This window comes from Muscardinus avellanarius, assembly GCF_963383645.1.
Source record: "Muscardinus avellanarius genome assembly, chromosome: 13".
Lineage (NCBI taxonomy): Eukaryota > Metazoa > Chordata > Mammalia > Rodentia > Gliridae > Muscardinus > Muscardinus avellanarius.
In genome coordinates, this window is record NC_137799.1 from 76,626,808 (window position 1) to 76,647,619 (window position 20,812).

At 38.6% G+C, this 20,812-nt stretch overlaps 1 protein-coding gene across 1 annotated transcript in view; it reads left to right on the plus strand.

The window, feature by feature from the left end:
- Positions 1–309: 309 nt before the first annotated feature.
- Positions 310–20,812, plus strand: part of LOC308272495 (uncharacterized protein C9orf85 homolog) — a gene marked incomplete at both ends in the record, with an annotated part of 65,061 nt that continues 44,558 nt past the window's right edge. The window contains one exon of the mRNA XM_080709337.1: positions 310–411. Coding sequence (XP_080565463.1) covers positions 310–411 — 102 coding nt within the window. The remainder of the gene's footprint in view (positions 412–20,812) is intronic.

Sequence of the window (20,812 nt, forward strand, 5' to 3'; positions counted from 1 at the left end):
GCCACGCTCGGGCCAATGAGGGGATTCTCATTTCGAAGAAAGCGGGACTCGTTCGCCGGGTTTGAGAAGGAGGCTGAGCCAAAGGGGCTGGTCCAGGCTGGCCGCGTGGGGAGCTTGGACCCAGAGCCCGGAGGGCGGGAGGAGGGCCTCGGACTCCCGCGAGGCGTCACGTGTGCCGACCTGGGCGGAAAGGCAGGAGAAGTTCCTTCCGGGTCACCGACAGAAGCGTCAGCCCGGTGGGGGAGGTTTTTGGGTCTTCCCCACAACTTTTTAGCTGTACCCCGGGGTGAGGTGATTGTGGTTTCGGGGATGAGCTCCCAAAAAGGCAACGTGGCTCGTTCCAGACCTCAGAAGCACCAGAACACGTTTAGCTTCAAAAATGACAAGTTTGATAAGAGTGCTCAGACCAAGGTAGGAAACCTGCCCGCTGTACCGATTCCAGGAAGAAATGATTCATTGGAGGGGGAGTGAGGAAATGAACGGAGTTGGCGGGAGCCAGTGTGGACCGCAGCCCAGAGTTAGTTTTGGCTGCAGTGCAATCCTTTCTAAAATGTTATTCTCACGCCCTTTCTTTGACCTGGATATGTTGCCTCCTCGTAAATATAGTTGATGGTCAACACATTAATTGAATGCACAGAACGGACAGGACCCTTATCAAACCCGAGGTTCTAGTGGGGAAATTGTGTCGTTCAATGCTCCCAAATGAATCGCGTATTTGCAGTAGGTTAACGAGAATTATGGCACGAGTGTCTCTTCCAAATTTGCACCAAGCTTATGCAGTCACTATTTCTTTTTGGAAAACCCTAAGCCCATAACCTGGTAGGGAATACGTGAATGATTAAGTTGTCTTAGGCCTCAATGGCCTCCCGGACGTTATTGGAATTTCTCTTTTTTCTGTAAGTTAGTTTTGAAAAGCAAATTATGTGATTTACGTAAAATAACCTCTTTGCTATTTATAAAGTAAGTCATTTACTTATTCAGCAATTTCTGTAAACTGGAAGAAAATTCAGACCCGAGGAGTTGGATTGTATGTAACGACTAAGTTGCTGTAGCTCTCTCTCCCTTCACACCCATAACTGAATAGAGAGGAGGTAATTGATGACAAGGGCATATTGGCGGTCATTGCATCAGATAAACTTGATTATATAAACTGTAGCTCAAATTTATTAAGTTTGTGTCTCATTTAATACTTAATTTCTCTAAGCATAGATTTGGTCTCAAATGAGAAATCTGACAGAATTATTTTGATGTCAAACTGAAGGATGTATATAAACAGTTTGGGACATAATAGGTGGTTAATGAGAGATTAATTTCTCAGCATTAAGTGAGAAAGCAAAGTAATCTGTTTATGGTAACCTCTGATCTAATCTTGTTTCCTTTCCTCTGTCTTCATTCACTTTACAAATGTTTACCGAATACCTCCACAGAGCAAGGCCTGATGCTAACGGGTATGCAGTGTTCAAAAGTGTTGACTCTGTCTTAACCGAGCTTATAGTTTTCCTGCATGGTATGGACAATAACTAAGCAAATAGATATGTAATTACAAATTATGATATATGTTGGTGAAGGGAGAGACAGTAAAGAGGGATACTTTAAGCCAAGTGTGGTGGTACAGGCCTGTGATCTCAGTGACTTGGGAGGCCAAGAAGGGAAGATGGAAGGTTCAAGGCCACACTCAGCAGTTTAGCAAGACCTTGTTTCAAAATAACATTGGGCTGAGGGTGTAGCTAGGAGGTAGAATGTCATGAGTTCATTTCCCAGTAGAACACATACACACACACACACACACACACACACACACACACACACAACACACACACGAGATATTTTTAAAGCAGGTCCTCAGAGGACTTCTCCTTTCTCCTACTTAAGTTGAGAGAATATTCAGAAGGAAAACCTTGAGCAACATTTGGGAAGACTTGTCCAAGTCTATGCCTGTTTTTCATTAGGTAAAACTAGAATAAAAAGCTGCACCATTCCAATAAATGGACTTGTTGTGAAGATTTTGGACAGATATTTGATTCTGATTTCCTTTCCTGCTTTTAAATTGTGAATCTTATTTGTCAGTGAGTCAGACCACCAGGCTTTTTTTTAATTGGAGGTTCTGACAAAAATATCAAAAAATATTTCACTGAGGAAAGAGTATAGAGAACTATTAAATAGCTACACATAGCCAGGCATGGTGGTGCTTGCTCATAATCCCAGCATTTGGGAGGCTGAGACAAGAGGTTTGTGGTTCGCAGACAGCCTCAGCTACTTAGTGAGGCCCTCTGCAACTCAGTGAGACCTGTTTCAAAATAAAGAATAAAAAATAGGGATGGGGATGTAGCTCAGAGGTAGAATGCCCCTGGGTTCCATCCCCAGTACCACATAAACAAACAAACAAATAAATAAATAGCTACACATAGCCGGCTCAAAACTCTATTATTTAAAACTAAGACTTTGTCAGAAGCATCTGCCTTCATCAAAAGACTGATAAGAAATGTATGGTTCTTTGTTATTCTTTTGAAAGATTGTAGTCACAATAGACTATACCTCATTAATTGACAGTGGTCCTGCATGATAGGACTTCACTCAGATTAGAAGTGGGATAATGACAGATTTTGGGGGGGTATCTTGATGTAGTGTCCCATCTCATTCTTTATTAAATTGTAGAAGAGGAGAAAAGCTTTACTGTGGCATAGCAAGTGACCAAACTTGTACTAAAGAGTCAGAGTAAGATAAGTTGGAGCTTAATATTAGAGAATTATCTAACAAAAGAGGAACTCCCATTAGGATTTTGTAACCTCCCCCTCACTGAGGTTATTTAAAAGAGGCCTGGCCCCTGTAGCAGTTGGTCAGCAATGCCCTCAAGCCACTCTTCTCCTCTATTTATTTGGTGTTAAAATGTTGATTTTGCCCTGGCAGTCTTGTTTCCCTTACTGGAGAGGCAGTGGTATGTAATAAGCATTGGACCAAGAGAAAAGAGCCACCCCCATCATTTTTACTTTTTGATGTCAGGCAACTTGCCTATAGCTTTTCATCTCTGTTGTTGGGTTAATACTATATTTTGTCTCACTTTCAGGATTGCTATAGGGATCATTTTAAACATATCATTAAGTAATAGAGATATGAGTGTGAACTAAGCATAAAGCATATGCTAATTTGTGTTGACCTGAAACAAAACTTATGTAGTCACCAGAAACCTAAAAATATGGTGTGGTGATGCACGCTTATAATCCCAGTACTTGGGGAGGCTGAGACAGGAGGATCACAGGTTTGACGACAGCCTCAGTAAGTAGTGATATTCTCAGCAACTTAGTGAGACTCTGTTTCAAAATAGAAATAATTTACAACTAAAAAAATAATAATAATAGGACTGGGGGTTAACTTGGAGGTAGAATGTCCCTGGGTTCAATCCACAAATCCCCAGTACTAAAAAAAAATAATAATAATCAGGGAAAAAACCTTCATAATTGTTAAAGAACATTAAAACAATAGAGAAATGTATAAAACCTAAAAGTGAAAGCCACTGAGCTGAGTCCCAGTCCTGTTCAAGACTGTTAAAAGTTTGATATATATGTTGCTAGACATCTGTACACAAACTGTATTATATATAGTTTGTATGTAATAAAATATATTTCTCCTCATTCAATAAAGGGGGTGTATTGAGAACAGAGAGAGTGAAAGTTCATCGTTTCTTAACGGCTATATAATATTGTAAAATACAAGCCTAGAGTACTTTATTTAACTATTTTTATGTTAATAAACACGAGTTCTTTTCAGTTTTTTACTGTCATAAGAGCTGCATTGAAATTCTTGTGTTCATGTATTTATTTCATGTCTAGTATCTAGTACTAAACAATGCTAGATACTGGGGGTATAAGAGTTGAGTAGAATATACAGCCACTGTTATTTGAAGCTTATAGTTTGCTGGGAGAAGTGGCAGGCACTGATCAAGTAATCTTCAAGTATGCTAATGCCAGTGGCAGGAAGAGCTGTGAAGGAAAAGTGTAGGGATGGAGGGTATCCAACAGGAGGGTAAGGGAAGGGCCACTAGATTGGAAGGTTAGATAGCACTTAAATGAAGTAAGAGCAAATATCATTCTCTGGAGGCTGCATTTTGATTTATATGTATAGTCCGCATTGTTTTTACTAGCATTTCACAAAATGTATTTTTTAGAGCCCCAGGGTCACATGATATTCTTGATAGGTCAAGAGTAAACTTCATGGTCAAATTGCTTTGGAAATGTCATATGCTAATTTCACTTTTAGGGGGACATACCTACATTGGCATAAAGCACTGTAATGTTTTGCAATTAAAAAAAATTATTATACAACCAGAACTTGGTTGACTCTGAAACTCTGGTTTGCAGAATATTTTAGAAATATAATTGTACTAATAATAGTAATATTAGTGTATGTAAGTGTGTTATATGCTATGCCTACTTAATATACAAGATCTAATCTTCAAAATAACCCTAAGAGAGATGCTATAATTAACCCATTTTACATACTGGGAAATTAGGGCTTAAGGGAGTGAATGAAATGCCCAGAATTACATAATTAGCACATGGCTATCCATTGAGTAGGTGAGGTCTATGTGAGGAGACTTCAAAGGACAATTAAAGAAAAACTTTCTGACGTGTGGTTTTTTGCTTTTTTTTTTTTTTAATACTGTGTCTTTGTGTGTAACACAGGCAGTGTGACACTAGGGTCAGGACAGAGATGTGTGAACTTTATTGCTACTGCCTCTGTTGTGGCTTGGGTGTGGTTTGTTCCCTAGAGGTGCATGCTGGACACTGGGTGCTCAGTGTGGCAATATGGAGTGGTGGTGTGACAGATTACAAGGTAGGGCCTCGTGGAAGGTGATTAGGCCCTTAGGGAGGTGCTGCCCTCAGAAAGGATCGGCGTTGGTCTTGTGGAGTGAGATGTTCTCCTGAGAGTGAGTTTTTATAAAGTGAGGCTACTCTGCATGCCTGGCCCGCTCTGCTAGTGGCCATTTCCCTTTCTCCTTCTCTACCAGGTTGTAATGTAGCAAAGGGGACCCTCACTAGAAGCCAAACAGATAAGGCCACCAGATCTTGGACTTTCAGCCTCCAAAACCATAAACTAAACCTCTTTTCATTATAATATAGTACCCAGCCTCAGATTTTTTGCTGTAGAAACATAAAATGACTTATATAGCCCCAAACACTGCCTCTTTGACATGGGCATATCATATCCCGTGGCACAGATGTGGGCAGCTTGGGGCAGGTCTCACATAATCAGCCAGAGCTCTGAGGCTTTTACTGCTCACTTAATGTAGAAGTAGATGCTACTTCAATCCAGTTCCTTAGTTTCTGGTTTGATTTAGGCAGAAACCTATCTTATGTTGGTATTATTACATTTATTCAGCAGAACAGGAGTCTGTGTTTACAAGCTCCTTTATTCACAGTAGCCAAAAATGGAGAATGTGTCCGCAAGTATCTATCATAAGGAAGTATCTGAGCAGACTGTGACCAATACATACCGTGGAATAATTCTCTGCTCTTTTCTTATTTATTAATTTCCGTGTGTGTGTGTATGTGTGTGTGTGTGTGTGAGTGTGTGAGTGAGATACTGGGGATTGAAGTCAGGGTCGTTCTACTGCTGACCCAACCCTTTGTATTTTGAAATTTTGAGACAGGGTTTTAGTAAGTTGTCCAGGATTACCTTGAATTTGCAGTCCTGCTGCCACAGCCTCCCATAATCAACTATTTTTTTAAAAATGACTAGTGGTACATACAAACTGTCGCTAAATCTCAAAAACATGTAGAGGGAAAGATCTGAAAGACCATTCTGTCTGATAAAGACATTGGTACCATGGTTGTCTCGGGTGGTGGGGAATTGACTAGCAAGGGAAAACATTCTGGTTTGGTGAATACGTAAAGATTACAGAGTGAATACATCTATCACCTCTCATTGAATTGAGGTCTGTGCATGACATCAACATAAATTTTACCTTTATTAAAAATAGGTATTACAAGTCAGGCATGGTGGTGGGCACTTGTAATCCCAGTACTTGAGAGGCTGAGACAGGAGGATCACAGCCAGCCTCAGCTACTTAGGCCTTCTGCAACTTAGTGAGACCCTGTTTCAAAATAAAGAATAAAAAATGGTGGGGTATAGTTCGGAGGTAGAATTCCTTTAGGTTCAACACCTAGTACCCCCCCATACACACACAAAAGGCATTGCTGCAAAAGGACTGATTACCACTCAGATGCAGTGCAGTTCTGCTTTGTTTGATTTCTGTTTGAAGAAAGTTGCAGGATACTACCTACATCAGTCCTTTGTAGAAAAGAAAGCTATCTTATTCTTCAGGAGTAAAACAAAACCAGGTTAATAGTCTAATAGATACTGAATATCTTAGCTAACCACAAGTAACAATAATTCTTTTTTTTTTTTTTTTTTTTTTTTTTTTTTTTTTAGGTGGTACTGGGGTTCCTGGAAGCCCTTCTACCTCCGGGCTACACTCCCAGACTTATTTTTACATTTTCATTTTTGGAAACAGGGTCTCCTAAGCCAGCGCGCGGCTGGCTTCGAACCTGCGCAATCCTCCTGTCTCCGCCTCCCAAGCGCGGGGATTACAAGCGTGCGCCACCACGCCCGGCCTCCCAGACCTATTTTTATACTTTATTTGGAAACAAGGTCTCACTAAGCTGCTGAGAGCCTCACTAAGTAGCTGAAGCTGGCTTTGATCCTATGCAATCCTCCTGTCTCAGTCTCCCAAGCACTGGGATTACAAGCATGCGCACCACACCTGGCAAGTAACAATAATTCTAATAATTATTTTTTGTAAGCTTATATCTGTAAATTCTAGTCATGGTACTTGAGTTTGTTTGTAAGAAGAGTACAAATAAATACCACAAGGTGGATTTTTGTACCTAAGTTACTGAGCCTAGGTCCTGAATTTTTCTCTTCCGTATTCAGGACAGAGTTATAATCTTAATGCCTGACACTTTAAAATGAATGAATAAAACTTTGGTTTGGAAAAGCCTGACTGTTCTATTATTGGTGAAGTTCACTTTATCCAGGTACATTGGAATTGAATATTATAGAATCTTTGTCCTGTTTCCCAGCCCAAGAATGCTGAGCTGTAGCGACCAGTCCCAGATGGGTTCAGGTAATCCCTGGTGTGAGTAATTTCCGGTTGAGCGATGAAGTGCCAGTCATGGGAATACATGTTGTTTCTCAATCAATGGGTGTTAGCAGTTAGGTGAGAACCAGTGACTTGTCCTTGAGCACAGCACTGAGGAGATACAGAATCCGCCTCAGTTCAAGGTGATCTCAGACAATCTAGAGATCATTCTAGTGACATAGAGATCACTCCCCTTTATTTTTTTCTAAATTGGGCAATGTTCTTTGGTATGTTTTGCAGTGCTGTCTGTCTTATGAGTTGATGTTAAGTGTATCCTTCCATTGATTTGTTATTAAATTCAACATGCTTTTTTTGTTGACAAGGTGTCTTAATTTATGGGATGCTAGACATTATGATATGTAAATATTATAGGTAAACATAATGCCTAATGAAAGTCATAATGCTTGTGGAATTATTTGCTTTTTTCCATGTACCTTTTTCATTATTTTGAAGAATTGCGTTCTATACTGTTATTTACAATGTATTTTTCTCCCTGCTTTTTTACACAAAATAATTTCACAAATTGTGGCTCTTACTTAAATGCCCAACTGGTTCCACTTAAAGCCAGTAAAACAATTCTCTGTGTGTGCATATAAGTGGTACTGGGAATTGAATCGAGGGGCATTCTACCTGCAGGCTACACCCCAGTCCTTTTTAATTTTTATCCTGAAACAGGGACTCACTAAGTTGCTGAGGCTGGCCTTGAACCTGTGATCCTCCGGTCTCAGCCTCCCATGTACTGGGATTTTAAGCATGTACCACCATGTTTTACTGGCTGCATTTTTCCTAATGTTGAGATCTGTTATAATATTGTTTTTTCTATATCGCAATATATTTTTGACATTTCCCCATATATAATGAATGACAACTGAAATTAATTTGTCTTGTTCTGATTTATTAGATTAGGGAATAGTACTACATTCACTATTATGCAATTTTATAATTATATTGTCAGTAATTGTTCCTATATAAAATTAAATACCTCATTGGAAACAACTCTCAGAATTTTTCATTAGTTCACGTTAAAAAATAAAAGTCATAATTTAGATGAATTCTCCACAGATGGGCAGTTTTCCTTTTAGAGAACACTGTAGTAGGGAGTGTTAGAACTGGACAAAGAACCAGGCTGAGAGTTACAGGCGTAACACTTGTTATTTTAAGTGGTAAGACTCTCCCACCTGCAGAAGTGTTACTGTGAGGTCACAGGCAGGTGCCCAGAGGATCCTGCTTGTCCTCAGAGCACCCCTGCCCCCGCTCACTTCAGCAGCTCCCAGCTTTTTCTCACCACTGAGTTGTGAAATAAGAAACAATAAAACTAGAAGGATATAAAGGAATAGCTAACATGCTTAAGATTTTGTTTTCCTTAGGTTCTCCTTATCACTCCAGGTTAAATACCACTTAAACGTAGTGAGTGAAGTAAATAAACATTCCTTCTCTGAACTCATAGGATGTGTGGAAGGCACTCTAACTGAAGGTATTTATTGGAAAGATACCGAACTACTCTCATGAAGTTCCTACAGGATGTTTATTTATTTGGCTCTGTGTGTGTGTGTGTGTGTGTGTGTGTGTGTGTGTGTGTGTGTGTGTGTAAGATTTCCAAGTCAGCCATCATTATTAGGAAACCTTACCCTGTATGCCTTTGTACACATCCTACTTGACGTAGTCTTCCAACCATACAGTGCCCTTCCCTTTGTGATTCCAGTTTGCCTTCTTGGATTTATAGTTCATTATCGTTAAACAGAGACAGTGCTGAAAATAAAACCTCTGTCACTTTCCTGCTCTACCTGACTCTGGGAACACAGTTTCCCTGTAGACCTTATGTAACAATGGCTTTTGTCTATTTCTCCTCACTCAAAACTCTAGCTCTTGGGAAATACGTGGTGTCTGTCAGACTAGGATCCCTCGGCCTGCGCTCTGACATGCACCTCCACTTACTGACAGTTACGTCAGTGTGCTTGCTAATCTCTAGACACTCGCGCCGCCCATCCAGCGTCTGACCTCTCACCTTTTAGATCCTCACCCAGTCTCAGAAGTCCACTCCCATGGCTAAATGCTAACCTTTATCATGGCTGGTTACTGCTCTACTTATAAACAGCAACAAAACTGACCACCATCTACCGATTTGGTTTGCCTCTGTCTCAGATGTATATGTATTTTACCCCATTAGGTGCTCCTTTCCATTAACCCTTCACTTGTCACTCTATCTCGTTCATATCCAATTTCCCTCCTTTTCTAACTCGGAGTCCAGGTTCTGTCAGTAGATCTCACTCCTTTCCTTCCCCCTGTGGTGCTCTCCTGACGGAATCCTAATCCTGATTAATCTAATTTTCTCTTATTCCACCACCACATCTATCAATCTGCCTGCATCTGGATCCGTGTATTCAACTTTCCTATTATAATAAATGAAATGCCTGTCCCTCCCTAAGGCCAGCCCATCGTCTTGTGGCCTGAGTTCACGCTCTCTTGGTTATCTAAGAACATAAAGGTATATGGCTTCAGAGTTGCTCATGCATTCATACATCATCAGTCTTCCCATCTTTAAAGAGTTATTACAGATTATTTAAAAATCATCCTTAGAACCTATGTTTATTTCTAGTTACCACCCTATTTCTTCCCATTATATATATAAAAGGTCCCTGGTTGTACCTCTATCTCCCATTGTTTCATTTATATCCACATTTTTTTTGTTGTTGTTTTCGTTTGGTTCTGGGGATTTAATTTAGGGGCATTCCATTTCCGAGCTACATGCCCTTAGCCCTGTTTTATATTTATTTATAGTGGTACTGGGGATTGAGCCCAGAGGCATTCTACCTTCAAGCTACACTCCCAGCCCGATTTTAGGGTCTTGCTAGGTTGATGAGAGTCTCACTACTTACTGAAGCTGCCCCTGAACCTGCAATTCTACTGTCTCAGCCTCCCAAGTACTGGGATTACAGGCATGTGCCACCACACCTGGCTCATTTTTTATTTTAAAACAAGTTCTCATTGAGTTGCTGAGGGGCTCCCTAAATTGCTAAGACTGCCCTTGAACCTGCGATCCTTCCAACTGAACTTCCCAAGTACTGGGATTACACATGTATGCCACCATGCCTGTCTCCACATTGTTTTTTTTTTGTGTGTGTGTGTGTGTATGTGTGTGTGTGTGTGTGTGTGTGTGTTCCTGGGGATTGAGCCCAGAAGCATTCTACCTCCAAGCTACATTCCCCTAGCCCTATTTTTTACTCTTTTAATTTTTCTTCCTTTTTTCTCCTTCCTTCCTTCCTTCCCTCCCTCCCTCCCTCCTTTTTTTCTTTCTTTCTTTCTTCTTTCTTTTTCTAGTACTGGGGATGGAACCCAGGGGCATTCCACCTCTGAGTAACACCCTCCAGCCCTATTTTTTATTCTTTACTCTTTTTTTTTTTTTTTGGTGGTACTGGGGTTCCTGGAAGCCCTTCTACCTTGGGCCTACACTCCCAGACCTATTTTTACATTTTTATTTGGAAACAGGGTCTCCTAAGCCAGCGCACGCGGCTGGCTTCGAACCTGCGCGATCCTCCTGTCTCTGCCTCCCAAACGCGGAGATTACAAGCATGCGCCACCATGCCCAGCTCTTTTATTCTTTATTCTGAAACAGGATCTTACTGGATTGCAAGGGGCCTCACTAAATAGTAGCTGAAGTATCCACAAACTGCGATCCTCCTATCTCAGCCTCCCGAATGCTGGGATTACAAGCATGTGCCACCTCGACTGGCTTATTTTACTTATTTGTTTATTTGTTTGTTTATTTATTTATTATTTATTTCTGCAGTACTGGGGATGGAACCCAGGGGTGTTCTGCCTCTGAGCTATACCCCAGCCCTATTTTTTAGTCCTTTTTATGTTTGAAACAGAGTCTCACTGAGTTGCGAAGGGCCTCACTAAGTAGTAGCAGAGGCTCTCCGCCAACCGCGATCCTCCCGTCTCTGCCTTCCAAATACTGGTTTAACAAGCATGCGCCACCACCACGCCTAGCTTCCACATTGTTTTTGTACCTGTTATTTCTCTAAAATCACTTTTGACAGAGCCATTGCTCTCTGTGTTATAAAATCCTTGGTTAAAGATGCACAGTCCTTTCTGCTCAGTGGTAGAGCACTTGCCTAGTGTGTATGAGGCCCTGGGTTCCAGCCGTAGCACCACCAAAACAACAACAACAAAAACCTCAGTCATTTGGGCAATACAGGTGTGTCCGTGTGGATTCATTGGTAGTAATTCAGCCCATGGTTTAACATACCATTTTTGTCCTTGTAACTCCCAGGTCTTCAACTCCAGGTCAGACTTTCTCCTGAGCTGCAGAGTTGTATATTTGGCTTCCTACTTGACCTCTGTTCTTGGATTTTTAGAAAGGCTAAAAAAACTTTTACTTTTTTTTTCCCCCTCAAATGTTTTCCTCTTCCAGTGTTCCCTTTGTCCCTAAGTGACCCCACTGTTTACCCAGTTTTTTAAACCAAAAATAAGAGTCATCCTTGACTTTTGACCTTTTCTCATATACCATGTTAGAGTTCATGAGCAAAATTGTTGTATTTTAATTTTCATAGCTTTATTACTTTCTGACATTATATTGCTTATTTTACTTATAGCCTATTTTAGAATACATGAAGGCAAGGATATTCTTTTTTTCTTCAATACCTAGACTAGGAGATGGTACATAGAAGGTATCCAGTAGTTGGTGACTGGATAAAGGAAATAAGTATAACTAAGTGCTTTGACAAGGGTAGTACTATTATAACTTAGAAATAAAGGGGGGGGGGGAGAGAATAACAAAGTGTTTTCCTCAAAAAGGTAATGGAGCTTGTAGATTCCTAGTCAGAGAGAAGTTGAATGAACCAGATAGAAGGTGGGATTCATGTGAATTGATAGGTTGTGGGTCAAGAAGTTAGTGAGTTTTGTTTAATCTGAAAGCAAAGTAAAATTAAAAGCATCAGGTAAAATTATTACACTAGATAATCTTTTTAAACATAGGGCTTCTCTCGTTCATCTTTGAGGAAAGAGTTTCTGACAAGTTGAAAGATCTTGAGAAATGTTCCAGTGAACAACTAAATTGTCTCTCTTTAAGGAAGGAAGAAGGATAGAAAATGCTAAGAATCTGCGAAGGTTTTTTTTTTTTTTCCCATGATCATTCCAAAACAAGATTACAAATAGACATTTATGAACATGCTACATTATGTGGTAACAACAGTGTAAGGATGAAATCCACTGTGATATAATTGGCTCTCTAGGGCAGTTACAATATTGACTTAAGGCTTTTTTTTTTTAACCAAAAAGTATAATCAAATGGATTAATCTTAAACTGTGAATTAAAATCAATCCTTTCTTCTTTCTTTCCTTTTTTCTTTCTTTTTTTTTATTCTTTTCTTTTTGGTACTGGAGATTGAACCCTGGGGCATTCTACCTCCAAGCTATACTCCTAACCCTTTTTATTTTGAAACATGGTCTTGCTACATTGCTTAGGGTCTCACTGAGTTGCTGAGGCTGGCTTCAGACCTGCAATCTTCCTAACTCGACCTCCCGAGCACTGGAATTACAGACATATGCCACCATGCCTGGCTGAATTAAAATTCAATTACTGTGAATTTAGGCCATTTTTGTAAGAAGACACGTGGTTGATTTTGTTTTGGAATTTATCAGTTTTCTTTGAAAAACAAAGTTATTTTAAAGTGTATATATGGTTAGTGAAAAAAAAAATCCTGTTAGTTTTGGTCAGATTTCTGACGTTGAGTCTTTAGATTTTTTTGGTCCTAAGTATCAAGCTGTGTTTTCAAGACTATTTCTAGTGACAACATGATGGGAGAGAAAGACGTGATCTCAGAGTCAAAAGATCTAGGTCAGATTCTCTGCCATTTACTGGCTGTATGATCTTGGACAGTTGATTTAATCTCAGTCTCCTAGTCGGTTCAGCTGTACTCTTCAGTGTTAAAATTTGTGAAAATCCTCGAATGGCACCTGACATTTTGTAAGTGCTAGTCCATTCCTTCATCTTACTAAGATGTCCTCATGCTCACATGCTACTACCTCAGTTATGTCTTTCCTGCTTGGTCCTGGCTGGAATGTCTCTCTTCTTCCCAGTGGCATGTGTTGCCCTCTCCTTACATAGGGTGAATGTCATCTTAGATATTAGTGTACATGTCTTTACACAAATACTACTATCTCCCAAAGACAGGGATGCAAAGCATTTTTGAACTACTCATGGTGTATACTACTCATGCATCCAGTAGCAGCAATCCTATGAGGTGGTGTGTTCAAGAAGGGGAATTTGAGTCATTCTTATTGACAGAATAATCCATTACCGATCTGTATTAATTTGTTTTTCTTTCTTTAGCCACTATTATGTACCAAATACTGACAAAGATGAGCATGATATGAATTCTTCATTCAGAAATCTCAGCTGGTATCTAATTTTTAAAAGGAGAAAAAAGTAAATGTGAAGCATTTTCATTTATAAACATTTAAGTATAACTTACAAACATACAGAAAAGGGTTGTGGATTATAATATAGTTCAATGAATTGTCACAAATAAATATGGTCATATAACTACCACCCAGAATCACGAGAATTTTAACAACTTCTAGTCAATATCATTCCTGTCTTATAAAATGTAGCCATTACTTGAGAAATAGAAAGTATTTTAAAGTAAACTTTCATAGCTTTTGGGAGACAGAGGAGAAGAACATACAGGGACATGAAGGCCAGCTTCTCTTTTCTGAAATAGTGTTAGTGGATGTGGGAATGCACACTGATGGCTCAACTCTAGTGTTACAGTATAACAATGTATTCAGTGTAACTTCAGATAATCTTTCTTTGGGCTGAGAGAAATCAGCATGATTTGATTTCCCAACAGTGATTAATTTGGTCCCTGGAAAGTACGAATTTTTGACTTCTAAAAATACCAGGAGTAAACTTGAACTTTCCCATAGCTTTGGAGCTGATGATCTCAACTGCAATCCTAGTTCTTGCCTTGTTTATCTGCTTATTCATGAGGTTGAGTGACATTTTTAGATCTTATGGAAGAAATTTCTTTGATATTTTATCAAGTTTATTTGTAATTGGAACGGTTGGGTTTACATTCTGACTATTATTCCGATTGCCCTTTTGGAACTGAGTTGTATGATTCCTTGCCTTTTTTGTTTGTTTTTGGCCTGGCAGAGCTATATGCCATCAACAAAGGAATGCTTTTTCTTTGAGGTGATGGAGCTATGTACATGTAATAATTTTCAAGTGATGTTCCCTTGGCAGCAGAATTCTATTATAACTTTACATTTCTCAAAGCTAGTTTTGAAGGTCATTTGATAGTGTAGGTCATTCACAACATCATGGATATGAAATACCAAGCTAAGCTAGGGATTTTAAGTGCTTTGTTGTTCTGTAATGATTTATATGTTATTAAATGCTCAGCCCTTTCCTACCAGCTGGTTGACTTATTTGTTTTGAAATTACTCATATCACTGAAGTCATCAATATGAATAATATATTTGACAGCATGGTATATACTTGTATATGTGAGTGTTCAGTATACCATCATTATCCTTTATCACAAGACAGTACAGTAATATGATATGTTTCCTGTAAACTTGAATGACATAATGGTAGATCTAGTTTTAAATAGATTTAGAGTAGTCATGTGGGGTAAGTTGTTATCTACTATTCATATAAAAGATTATGGTTACTTTATACATGTAATGTTGCTTGAATTTTTACTCAGCACTATTGAACTGTGGGCAGTTCTTTGGTCCTTATATGGGGATCTTGAGGTCACCTGTTCTCTAGAGTATTTAAACAAAAAATTCCTGTGGTTGTTAATTTAAGGTTTCTCTAAGAGCTTGTTTATTAAGGCCTTCTTTTTGCTGCCCAGTAAGAAAAATCAGTCAGATTTTACTAAGACTTGTAATTCAAAATGGCCTACTGAAATCATATACTTATATTTCTTTTCCTCTCAAATTTCAGTGGAAAGGTAAGAAAATATAAAACCTTGGCTAGAAAATTGAAAAAAGTACTATGAGAAAAAAAAGAGCCTTAAAGAAAGCAGTGTGAGGACTGGTGGCTTCTGTGAAGCCACAGGTGATAGTGGACTCCCTTTACAAGGCTTGCAGAGAAAGAGGAGGAGGAAGGAGAATTCTGGGAAACTGCACACATAGCTGAAGGGGCTGTTTTAACTGAGATGGTGGCTTCTGACAAAGATCAGATCACTTACAGAAAATGAGCTGTAGGGACCCTTTATAATACATACATTAAGGGGATAAACAAAACAAGAATAAGTAAGTCCTATCTTTATTCTCTTTTAAAGTGGATAAGAATAGATTGATGCAATTAAACAGTATATGATTTTGTAATACAATATGATTGGAAGGTCAAAATTTTTCCAGTGAAGCTTTAGAATAATATCAATAAAAAGTCATAAAAACAACTGTAAAGAAATACTATAAAAAAGCAGAGAGAAAGTATTCCTGATCATTTTTTTACCTTAAAGTTTAACATGGAACCCCTATAATTGGAAGCAGCATGCTTTTTTATACATACTAAAGCAAAAGCTGTAAGCCATCAATTTATATCGTAACAAAACTCAAAGATTTTATAATACTGAATTTACATGTAGAGCAATAGTGCTTCTCAATTCTGCTTTAGTAATCTCTTTTTTTTTTTTTTTTTTTGCGGGTCTGGGGATGGAACTCAGGGGCATTCGACCTCCAAGCTACACCCCCTGCCCAATTTTTTATTCTTTATTTTGAAACAGGGTCTCACTGAGTTGCAGAGGACCTCACTAAATAGCTGATGCTGTCCGTGAACCGCGATCCTCCCGTCTCAGCCTCCCAAATGCTGGGATTACGAGCGTGCACCGCTACACCTGGCTTTTAGTAATTTATTCTGTATCTTACAACAGTATTGTCCAGTAGACCTTTCTGCAATGTAATCCTTATCATCGCTGTATGATGTGGTAGCCACAAAACACATATGTATCTACGGAGCGCTTGAAATGTAGTGAATTAAGTTGTAATTCATTAATAATAACCACCTGTGGATAGTGGCTTACCATACTGGACAGTCCATATCCTCATTTATAAAGGGGAACAAGCTAATGAGCAACCCTAAACTTTTAGGCAAACCAAAGCCATGAGCTGCATGACCGGAAACTTGACCTCCCATACCCAGGCTGGAGAGGTGACAGAGGAGAGCTCTAAAAAGTGTGATTGACGTCCTTAATGGTGAATTCAAAAAGCTCTCAAAGTCCATATGACAAGAATAGAATGTGTGTTTCTTTTAGGTGCTATGATAGTTCTTTAAACTATATAGTAATGGTTGCAGAAATATAAACATCTTAACAGTTATGAAAAGTCTAAAGACTACATTAGTAGGCTTAGTAGGAAGATTAAGCTGATTTGTCTAAAATATAGTCTAAAAGTCCAAAGTGATAAAAAATAAATAAATTGGAGGGATGGAGGATCCAGCTAAGAAAGCCATTCTATCTGAAAGAATTCCAGAAGTCAAGGAAAGTGAGAAAGAAATGACTTTTTAAAAAGAAGAAAGAGAAGCTGGGTGTGGTGGCGCACACTTGTAATCCCAGCATTTGGGAAGGTAAGACAGGAGGATCCAGGTTCGCAGCCAGCCTCAGCTACTTAGGTCCTTTGCAACTCAGTGAGACCTTGTTTCAAAATAAAGAATAATAAACAGGGCTGGGAGTGTAGCTTGGAGATAGAAGCCTCTGGGTTCCATCCCCAGTACCACAAAAAGAGGAGAAGGGGGAGGAGGAGGGAAAAAAATCCCAAAGTTAAAAAAAGAAAAAGAAAACAAATAAAGAAAACACATTCCAAAGTTGAAGAAAATCTTAGACCTTTAAATAGAAGGGTTCTATCCGTGCTTTACAGAATTATTATAGGCAAAAGATATTACCTAAACATGTCATTGTGAAGTTATTGAAATCTAATGATAGAAATTCCTACCAAGTTCTAGGGAAAAGGAAAAAGAGGTTACCTATAAAACAACCATATGACACAATAGACATCAGACTTCTCATCTGCTACTTGTCAAAAATAGGGCAAGGTCTACAAAGTACTGTAAAGGGAGTATTTTGAATTTAGACTTCTTTATAGAGCTAAGTTATGAGTTATGGCCTGGTTTTCAGAGCTAAGGAGTCATCCAAGTTAAAATTTTGTCAACAAAAACAACACTACAACCATGTATACTTAGAAATACTCGCCAGAATATAAGAAGCCGTGTGGTCAAAGAAAGAACTGTGAACCAGGAACTTAGTAAAACTGAATTAACTTTAAACATTAAAGATTGATAATATGGCAGTCAAATGTAATACTGCTGCTCTAGTGAATCACAAAACAGAAGAGGTAAATCTTTTGAAGTAAAATCCTAGACCCATAGTTCCAGATTTCAACTAAGCCTAGGAATAAAAATAAATGCAAGCGAACAATCTTACTTGGTTTGGGGGAGTAGAGATGGCATAGAGACGAAAAATCAGTGTTGCCACCAAAGTTTTAAAGTCTGACATCCTGGCTCATCCTGGCTCTCATGGTTGATAATTTAGTTGGTGCCCAAAGACTGTCCAAGAAGCCGTAGTGAGCAAAATCCTAATTTTACCAGGAGCTTAAATAAGTGTTTTATTAAAAATTGCCAAGCTAAGATTTGAAATGATTTTTCAATTCAATTAATTAGTAAACTACAAATTTAAACTGCAATATTATTCATATACTGGGATTTCTACTCTATTGTTGTACAGCTTTCTAGTCACCCTATTCTCTGTCTCTTATCAAATCAAGTCACATGCATTTCAGGAAAGGCTGAAGCACCGTGGCCTGAGACAGAATCTTTCCTGTTTCTGCTTGGGGTTGCACCCCATGTCAAGTTTTAATATCTGATTGTAGATGCACGATGAAGGTATGAGGGAAGAGGAGTTGCTGCTGCTATAAATAAAGTCAGTGCACCACTGTAGACGTTAGCCTGAAACCTTTGGAGGACTTACTTTAGTTAAGATTAACAACAGCCATTAAAAGCATAAAATCCCCCCTCCTTCTGTCTTACCTTAGAAATTTAGCATATCCTTTTGGGTTAGGGTTCAATAAAATCATAAAGTTTTTGAATCTGCAAGGCTATGAATTAGCCTGTGTCTGGTAATTCCCACTGAATCCAAGTCCTTCTGATAGCCCAGTTTGAAGAAACCAGTTAGTCTCTTATTTTAAACTCCATTTTAACTCTTAAGAATATATTGCTTGCTCTTCAGATTTATTTCCGGATTTATTTTATGCCCATTACTTTAGTCTTTCCAACTAGGTTTTAAGTACCATGAGGAAGGGACTATATATCCTAAATCTTCTGAATCTCTGACATGCCTAGTGTAATACCGCTGGTACATACTAGCTCATACCTTTTTAAATTGTTCCCACAGGCAATAGATGGTCCTGGTACTTGGCTGTGTTTAGTTCTAATCTGTGACATTTATAGTTTGATACATCTGAAGTACTGAGCTTGGTGTCAGAGCTACACGGGGAGGATACTCCTCTGACTGCTAGTGTTAAAGATTCACCCTTTAAAACCTTGGGAGGCTGAGACAGGGGAATCCAGGTTCACAGCCAGCCTTAGCTACTTAGTGAGGCCCTCCGCAACTTAGTGAGAACCTGTTTCCAAATAAAGAATAAAAAATAGGACTGGAGGTGTAGCTTAGAGGTAGAATGCCTCTGGGTTCAATCCCCACTACTGCAACAAACAAGCAAAAAACCCTGGGTGGATTACATCCACCCTGTGTAAGTTAGAATAACAACAAAACAACAACAAAAACCCATAGTAATATTTTCTTTTCTAAACACAAGGATGACTTGAGAATACAATGATGAGAAGTATTATAGGACAAATTCAGATTTTAGAAAACGATGGAAATACAGTGTAGTAGCACTGTATATTGTTACAGACATTCTTTGTTCAAAATATATAATTTATCCCATAGCTTTTTTATATTCTTGCCCTCAAAAACAATTTCATGTTCTTTCTCTTTTAATAATGAGAAAATGCTCTCCACTGAAAGTTAGTTGAGTCATATTTGAACACTGAGTTTTAAATGAATCATGATACACATCTAATTTTTTTCTTCATGTGATTCAACTCCTGAATCCATTATCAGTGTAAACAAATTCTTTTTAAGATATATTAATATGGCCAGAGCAAGGCAGCTATGTGCTAAAACCTTTAGTAGCTTCAAGATGTTAATTATCCTCTTATACCTGTCTCCAAGTAAATGACATAAAGTATAGATTTATGCTAAAAGACAAACTCATTTGGTTTGTGGCTATTCCCATCTATTATACTTGAAAACACGAACTCTACAAATTACTAAAATATGTATTGGCAGAGGGAATTTTTTTTTTTCATTTAATATATGTCAAACTGTGGTCAGTACATAGTTTGTCTCTTGTAAGATCTCTAACTTAGGGCATACCAAACTGGTTGGACAAGGTCTCAAATCGTGACTGCTTGTAATGAGTGGTTATGAAAACGTGGCTGCCTGACGACGCGGCACTGGCTGCTTGAATAGGCCTTTTTGCATTCCATTTGAACGGTGCACAGGTTGCCCGTGTTGCTCGCCTTTAGTTGCCCTCATTGTTCAGGTCTTAAGGCACTGAAAATCTGTTAACAACGTGATGGAAAAGTAAATCCTCCTCTCTTAGAACACTGCTTAGAAAAGATATTTGCGCCTCTAAATGGAGCTTTTTAACATAAGGATTTTGTTTTGTGTTCTTTAAACAAACAATATGCTGTATACTATACAGGTTACTTCAGGAACAAGCCAGCAGGTTTGGTCCTGTTTGCAAAGCAGTTAGTACCAGTGTTAGAATGTCAGACTACTATAGGAAATGAAATGTGTACTCTGCAAAGCTGTGTGGGTGTTTCTGGTTTTATTTATTTATTTATTTACTTATTTACTTTTTTTTAGTATTAGAAGACCTTGACAGCTAAAGAATATTTTTGACTTACAGCTTAATAGCGTGCCCTAAAACTAAAAAACTTCCTTTCGTGGGTTGTGCCTCTGCAATACCTGATTTATTTTGTGACCTCAAGCAAATCTTTTAATTCTCCAAGCCTCAGGTTTCTCATCTGTAAAATTAAGATAATTGTGCCTACCCTTAGCCACAGGACTGTCGTAAAACAGCAGGGAGAATTTTTATAAAGGATTGGGCATGTGGTTTATAGATTAATGGTAGCAGTTTTTTGTTTACATATTAGTTTGCTATTATTTTATGGCAAGCAAGCAAGCAAAAGAAAGAAAGAAAGAAAGAAAGAAAGAAAGAAAGAAAGAAAGAAAGAAAGAAAGAAAGAAAGAAAACTATAAATAGCTCTGCCCTAAAATATCTGACCAAAGTACAGCTATGTCCCATGAATATGAAATCACTCAGATTTATGTAAGCAAAAGGACATTGACCAGGAACATAAATGACAAAGTAGAGAGTTAAATAAGGATATAAGATCACTTGAGAAGATAGAAACACACAGAGACACATATAATTTGTGTGTGGGGGGGGGGGTTTACAGGAGATGGAATTCAGGGGCATTCTATCTCTGAGCTATATTCCCAATCCTATTTTGTTTTTTTCTCACTAAGTTGCAGAGGACCTTGCTAAGTTGCTGAAGGTGGACAGGAACCTTGATCCTCCTGTCTCAGCCTCCCA